The 8,094-nt window shown below is 38.1% G+C and overlaps 1 protein-coding gene across 1 annotated transcript in view; it reads left to right on the forward strand.

Annotated features, from left to right (window-relative positions):
* Positions 1-7,858, forward strand: part of PKIA (cAMP-dependent protein kinase inhibitor alpha) — a 61,765-nt gene extending 53,907 nt beyond the window's left edge. The window contains exons 2-3 of the mRNA XM_050941494.1: positions 387-564; positions 6,107-7,858. Coding sequence (XP_050797451.1) covers positions 414-564; positions 6,107-6,186 — 231 coding nt within the window. The 5' untranslated portion in view covers positions 387-413 and the 3' untranslated portion in view covers positions 6,187-7,858. The remainder of the gene's footprint in view (positions 1-386; positions 565-6,106) is intronic.
* Positions 7,859-8,094: the final 236 nt, after the last annotated feature.

Below are 8,094 nucleotides of genomic sequence, written 5' to 3' on the forward strand. Positions count from 1 at the left end.
TCGTTCCAACTCCCACTTTCCTCCCACTTCCCAGCAAACGCTAAATAGAGTTCTTATGGTACTAAATTTATCATTAAAAATACACTTAAGAATGTATTATGAAATATTCTTTCAAATATTTAACCTACAGTTGTCAAAATAGTTTAATAAAGAACATTTGTTGTACGACATCCTTGCTCTTTTTATTTTTGTTCATTTTATTCTCTTAATTTGCCAACTTCAGTAGTTTAAGGGGGGGGTCTCTGTGCTACTACTGTAAATCCAGCACATTTTAAAGGTTTCATACTTCATGATCAGAGACATCTAGTTATCCTCTTCTGCCTCCCTGTCCTTTTTTGTCTTTCCCATGTTTTAAATATGGACCTTTTTTTCTGCTCCATGTTTAGGTACTGCTATGTGGATATTTGTTAGCAATGACTGATGTGGAATCTACATATGCAGATTTTATTGCTTCGGGAAGAACTGGTAGAAGAAATGCAATACATGATATCCTGGTGTCCTCTACAAGTGGGAACTCTAGTGAACTATCCCTAAAGTTATCAGAACTTGATATAAACAAAAGAGGTAAGCACTTGTATTCTTTTATTTCAGCTGTTTACAAAAGAGAAAACAAAAGAAATTTAGTAGATCAGGTTGGCATACACTCACTGCTTCCCATGGGTGAATGGTTAAACTCCAACCCTTCATCTAATGTGGCAGAATCAGTGGGTTTTGCTACTCATACAGAAGCTCAGATTTAAAAATGGCTTCTCTTCCCAAACTTGACACACAACAGAAATGAGTAGTGACTTTCTACAGTATGTTGGAGCTGGTGACCTATATAAGGATTTTGCTTATGGAAGATCAAATGTTCTTTCCACTGTGAAAGAATAAGAAGGTTAAAAGTCAGTTCAGAAGGTCATTGTAAATGCCCTTATGGTTGGTTTTTAATGTGAATTTTTGTTTTTTTGAGGGGGAGGAAGCTTAGTCTCCAGTGTTCAATTATACACCTACTCTTGCCTCTTTGGAGGCTATGGGGTAGGCTAGTGGACACAGCCTAGGAGCCAGGCATGCCTGAGTTGTTCAGTTGTGTGTGTTTCTTTGTGCTTTTTAATCTTGGCTCTGCCACTAGTACGCTGGGTGGGCTTGCACCAACTCATTTAAGCTTTCTCTCTGTTTTCTGTTCCCAACTGGATAATGGGAATAAGACATCCCTATCTAAAAGGTGATGGTGAGGAGTAATTACTATTTGTACAGCAGTTAAGACAGTGATACTCGTGATTATTGTTGTGTTTTATTTGAAGCTGTTTTCCCCCCCCCCATGCACACCTGTAGTAAATATTGACATTTTCTCCTTCGATTCTAATGGCCCTGACATAAATCTATACTTACTCTATCTGCAGCAGATTGTTTGGCCCTAATTGGAGGAGAAAACAATGGGTCAGAGAGGACAAGCCAGCAGCTAGCTTGTAGGACCACATATGCACTTTCAGTGAGGACAAAGATCTGAGAGTTTCTCTCTCCGCTGAACAGATCAGGGCATAGAGATTGTGGAGTTTTGTTTATCTTCCTGGACTTGTGTACAAGCCAACTTGTATCCTTAGTTGATCCACCTCCAATGCGATCACTATTTACAGCCTTCTGGGGCTGTATACTCAAAATTCCTACAGATAAGATTCAACATATCCCTTTTTAAACTTTTTTCCTACCATAAATTTACATTTTACAAAACTGCAATTACAGAGTCAGACTTCAGTGTTTTGACTACATTCAGTATCTCAATGATGAACGAGCAATTACTAGCAAGAGTGACTTTCTCTTGTGATCATTCAAAGGAATTTGATTTGTGTTAGCATATTTATCACATAGATGCAGTAGGCTTTGCCATGATGAGAAGACTTAAGATCCTGAATCTTCATAAATCCTGGGAATGGTTAAATAATGATTTAGCCTAAATTTGATACATGTTTCAAGATTATATTTAGTTTGTTTGAGACCTCTCTTGCAGCTTACATAAATGCTAATAATTTCAGACAAGTTTTCAGAGCAGCCCATAAAATCTTAAGGTCATCAAGATACATGGAAATACCATCCTACCTCCCTCTTAAACTACATAGTTGGATATATTGTTAACCTTCCGGATTGGGAATGGTCTGGATTTTTTGAAATGTTCTCCTCCCCCCTTAACCCCCCCCAGCTGACTTTGCATAGTGAATGTAGTTCTTTTAAAGGTGCCAAATCAAAAGCCTCAGAAACTGAGGTCTTCTGCAGTGTCTCTAGCAGTGTTACACCAACAGCAGAAAAGGATGCCCCACCAAACCTGTGTCAGAGTAAGAGAGTAGATCGCTCTCCAGGCCTGTCTAATACCTGGTGCTGCTTTTCAGTTTTGGCAGCTTTCTGATGTAGACACCTGGTGCTGAGGAACAGACTGCTTTTGCCAATGTATGTGCTGCCGAAAAGGTGTCAGACTATTTATACTGAAAAGTGCTCTTTTATTAGGTTAATTGCACCACTATAGTGACAAACTCAACTAAGTTGGTAGGTCCAAAATTTGACTCATCTTCTACTTCATATTTGTTTGCAAAAGTACAAGTAATTAAGTATAAGGTTATTCCTTCAAAACAAGTACTCCAGTACTCTCTAGTCAAAATCAATTAGCTGTAATGAGCAACTTCCTAATAACTACAAAGTGGGCACATTTAATTAATAGTGTATTTAAAATAAATACATAGTATTTTTTTGCAGCAATGTGACTTTTAGTCATATGGGAGAATTGCTTTTCAGGTTGGATAAGTAGGGAATCCACAACAGGAAACTTGAGACATCTGTGCCCTCAGTAATGCCTGACAATAGAGAGCAGGGTTTTGTGCTCATAGAGAAGTTGTTAGCTCTGAGCTGAGCTTTCACCTTGTCAAAATAGACCATGAAACCCAATTTGCTGAATTCTGAAATAAACAAATGCTTCACAGACTAGCCCAGCACCTGACTTAACTAAAGTGACCTGTGTACCAAGGTTAAAAAGTACAGTGAAGGATGTTGGCTTATGAGATTAGATGGATACAAATTGCTCAAGAGGGAAAAAAAAAGTTACAGGTGCAGTATATACAGTTGCATCATAGAGAGTAGTGAAAACAGTGTTCAGGCATCTCAGAGTAAAGCAGGACTGTTGATTTAGGCAGAGCAATACAGAATTGGAATGATAGCTAAAGTCTGAATCAGTAAAAATGAGTAGAGGAGATAAATTTTGATAGGATTAAGTCAGTGATGTGACTTCTGGGAGAGCTGATGGACCATAAAAGGCCAAGAATATCTGGAAGGGAAAATAAATTAGAGATTGATCAGAGAGGTCATTAACAGCAATATTTAAAGTATTTCTGCTGTTTCCAACTCTCACAATTTTACTGCAAGCCTTGTGATATTTCATTTCTTAAAACCCACCTGCTGGAATCAAAACATTGGATGAGAATCTGTTTCTGCTGGCCCTCCCCCCCCCCCCCCAATAAGATTCTAGTCCTCATGGTTTCAGGGAAAAGGCTTGAAAACATGGCCCAAGAGCACCTTGGAATCTCAGAAAACAGAAAGTAAATCAAAAGAACCTAACATCTTATTTTTTAAGCCAATCATGATTTTTGGATGTAATACCATATCTCACTCAATGAGTCTCAAAGAGCAAACATCAGTGGCAGCAAATGCAAGACAACTGGTGTTGTAGATTGGTCAGTGGTGGAATGAGTTGAGAAGAATCCTTAAAGGAAAATTCGTTCCTGGAGCCTTAACATTGCACCTGTGCGCTGGAAGCATGTGCAGGAAGTTGTTACTCACCACAGTTCTCCCTGCAGGACAAGAGAAATGTTAAAGCTCCAGAACTGTTCACTGTGTGTGGAGTGGGATGAGCCAGAGAGGGTACTGAAAATCGGATTTTACAGCCACTTTTGTCAATATATACTAGAGTGTTCAAAAAGATAGCAAACATGGGAGGCTTTGAGGTGAGGAAAGAGTTCAGTGCTTTCAGCTGGGAAAAGGAGACTTTATCTTCAAGTAGGAGGTGTCCATATGCCAATAGAATTCCTTTTAATTGTTGGGTCATTGATAATGGTGGGTTGGGGAAGAGGGGACTGCAGGATCTGAGGAGTTGGTGCAATGCCGATATTGACAAGTGTTCAGAGAAAAAGGATGGCAACAAAATATATTTTTTTTTTTAAAAAGTTTTATCTACAGGTCAGCCCGTAATGAATAGAATAAGCATCTGTGTTAGTGAATGCATCCAAATAGGAACCTCCTATGCTTACCCTTTGTGTAATGTTGTTCTCCAGAAAAGAGGGGAACAGGGAGTAGCTATGCTATGAGAAGCTTTAAGCCAGGTATGATCATAGATCATCAGATAATACCTGGAACTACTTATTTGGAACCTCCAAATGTGGAAGTAGATCAGGAATGTTTAGAAAGACGTGATTAGGTTTATTTTTATTTATTTCTTATGGCTAGTGGACTCCTCTGTGCTAACCCCAAATGCTTTTGTTTTGGTGTAACCTTTAAGCTGGATCTCAAGAAGGTTATTCTTGTAAGTGGGTTTTTTAAAATGTAACAAAAGCCTAAATTCCAGATGTATTTTCTTTTTTTGTTTTTAATAAAATTAACCTTTTTAAAAACAGGATTGGATTTTTGATGTCCGAAGAGGTTTGCACATGTTCTTTTTAATTAGCTGGTGACAACAGCTGATTTCTTCGTTTTCCTTTCTCAGCTCTTCCCCGGAGTGGGGGTGAAAGGGCTTGAGAATTCCCAAGTGCGCCTTCCTGGATTTCAATGGGATTTTGCATTTGGGTGGTGGCAGCGTTTACCAGTCCCAGGTCAGATAAAAACTGTAACCTTGGGAGTTTTACAAGCCTGGAGTGGCAAGCATTAATTTTTAAAATCCTTGCAGGCCCCCACCTTCCAAGTGCCAGAGTGGGGAATCAGCCTTGACGCACCCTGTGACAATGTTTAGATGTTTAAGGCCAGAAGGCCTTATAATCCTCTAATCTGACCTCAGCGTGACTCAGGCCATAGAATTTCACCCAGTAATTCATGCATCAAGCCCTATAATTTATGCTGTAATTCAAACATCTATTTTTAGGAGACATTCAATCTTTGGAGTACACCTGACGAATAATCCACCACTTTGTTTGGTAAATTGTTTCAATGGTTAATTACCTTCTTATTCCAAATTGAAGGTGTCTAGCTTCAACTTCCAACCATTGGATCTTATCTAGCTGCTATAAGAGCACTTTACTAGCAGCTGTGTTCTGCTCCTGTCGGTACTTACAGGCTATCATGAAGTCACTCTTAACCTTCTTTTAAATTAACTAAATTGACAGACTTAAGGAGTTCAATCACTGTAAGACATATTTTCCAGTCTGCAAATCATTTGTGGCTTATAATGAGACAGCAGAAGTAGTGGCATATGTGGAGTGTGCTCCGTGGAGAAAGTACTACAAACAGTGAATTTAAAAAGTAATTGTACCTATATTATTTAATATGGTACTTGTCTACCATAATTGTGTAGCCTACCAGACAGCTGTATTTAGGCACAATATAAACAATGATTTTCTTATATAGTCAAATTTAACATAGTAAAGAAAACTGTTAACATCTTTCAGTTTTAGTAATCTTAATGGTACTTGCAGTGATAGCTGATAACTGTTCAGCCAGAAATAGGTTTGTCAAGGTGTGTCTTTTAAATATGCAGTCTTGATATTTCATCAATGTAGGGTATCTTTAAAGCATACTGGAATTAAATGCACCATTATTTTGTCAGCATAGTAGTTCTCTTTTTGGCTTTATTTCTCAGATATCTTCTGACACTTCAGATTTGAGAGAGGATAGGGGTGAGGCAGTATCTTTTATTGGAACAACTTCTGAAAGCTTGTCTCATCAACAGAAGTTGGTGCAATAAAAGATATTACCACACCTATCTTATCTCCCTAATATCCCGGGACCAACACAGCTACAGTAACACTGCAAAATTCTTAAATTTGGCAAAGGATAAAAATTTTATTCCAGGAGCAAAATACAGATCTAGAATAGATCAGTCTGAAAATGGGTTGTTTTTTTCCCCCAATCATTCCCCTCCTTTGTTCATTCCTTGCAGAAGGTGAAGGAGATGCACAAAGAAACCCCGCTGAACAAGCTGGGGAGACGCAGGGGGAAGCAGAGAAACAAGAAAGCTGACATCCAACTTTGAGCGACAGAAGCAGCTGCTGGATGTTTTCAGACTGCAAGAGTTTACTGGAACAAATTCGTTTCCATGAGCAAGCTGCTGGAAAAGAAAATGGATGCATTTCACTGCTGGAACCTGCTCAATGTAATGCTAAAAATGAGGGCGCAGGCTGTGACAGCAGACAGAATTTGCTCTACTTCTGTCATTAGCAATGGTTGAAACGTTACTAATCATGGGACATTGTCATTCGATGGATCTTTTCATAACCACTTGATGGGAATGCTTGTAGAGAGTAGAACAGAATAGATAATTCTTGTAGCAAATGGTCTTTGAAGCATCAGAGGATTTAATTGTGTTTTGTGGCAAAGGTTTGAGTGATCCTCAGAGTTTAAAGTTCTCTGGCCAAAGTGATCACCTAGTAAAAGAACTATATAGAAAGCACTAGTTTTAGAACTCCGCATCTGTGATTTAAAGTTCTGTTATTTACAATGTTTTGTATTGTACTACTTATAAGCTCCACCCTGCCCTGTCTCAAATGCTTATGCAGAATATTTCTGTTGTTGTGAATTTTTCTATCACTTGTTTGAAAGGGCTGGTTTTTTGCATAATGTGGTGGTGTGCACATGACAAATTAAAATGTCAACCGCTAAATTGATTATGCCTAAAACTATTGACTCATCAGCACTCCAGTTTATTACTAGATGAGCCTTCAGAGTGATTCACTAATGTGAATATTCCCTCAGTTGGGTATGTTGTGTGTCTGTGGTACAGGTCAGCCACTTGACTGTAGTTAGTTGCAGATCAGGGATTCGAGCTGAATCTTTACATTTTGTTTTTTCCTTCTATTTTTTCTGATTTATTATTTTATTTTAAAAGTCCCAGAGAAAGATTAAAGTCCAATCATTTTATTATTGTTTTAGAGCAAATATATAACCTGGATGGTTTGAAAAACATTGATTTGAAAATAATGAAGCCAGTGTTGCTGGTGAAGCTGTGGTTCCTGGTAAACCTAGCTCTTGTCTACCTGAGAGAAATTGACCAGCCTGGCTGTTCCAGAACAACCATTCTGGAATAACTCCCCTCTGTGGACTTTCGGTTCTGGAATGAAAGTAATTTTATTCCAAAATATCTCCTCTGCTTTTCTGAGATTTAATTATTTTGGAATAAAGTCACTCTGATTCCAGAATATGTCCACCTGGGTAAATTACTTTGGAATATCTTATCAAATAAGATGTTCTGCAATAACTATGATGGTCAATTTCCCCTGGGCAAAAAGGCCATAGATTTACACTAGTGCTTAGTCTTGAGGCAATCCCATGTCTCCCTGATCCAGGTGAATGAAAAGGATGACTACTACTGTGGCAACTGCGTAACCACCAATCAGAGTTAAAAAAGAGAAGCTTTTTTTTTTTTTTTTTTTTTAATTAAGACAGGATGTCACTTTTTTCCTTTGGTTTCAAATGTTATGCACTTTTTAATGTTTGTAAATTCTTACTAATTACTAGTTTGATTGCTTTCTGGTATATTAGTAATCAGTTAATGAAACATTCTTTACTGTTATGGCCACAGCTGTTTCTACAATATGTATCATGATATTTGTCACATGAAATTTTTTGTGAGCTGTGTAAACTCTGATCAGTATTATGAGCTCATTTATTAGTGTTAATAAATAGCAAACCAGCAGTTTTCTTGTGGTTCATTAGCACAATCTGGCCCCTTTTACCTCCTGTTATCTGGAAGTTGGATACCTAGCTGTTAAACTCATAGCATTCCTGGTGCCTGCAGGAATAGCTTGTTTCCTTTCAAGCTAACTGCTGATAAACTTGTACTAATTGTGCCTTGATTAGTTTCCCTTGGAGTCCCTTTGAAAGAAATTAAGTTGTTGTTCAAAGGTTTCCCTTCACTTCTGCATCAGGACT

Source organism: Gopherus flavomarginatus, chromosome 2 (assembly GCF_025201925.1).
Source record: "Gopherus flavomarginatus isolate rGopFla2 chromosome 2, rGopFla2.mat.asm, whole genome shotgun sequence".
NCBI classification, from domain to species: Eukaryota; Metazoa; Chordata; order Testudines; family Testudinidae; genus Gopherus; species Gopherus flavomarginatus.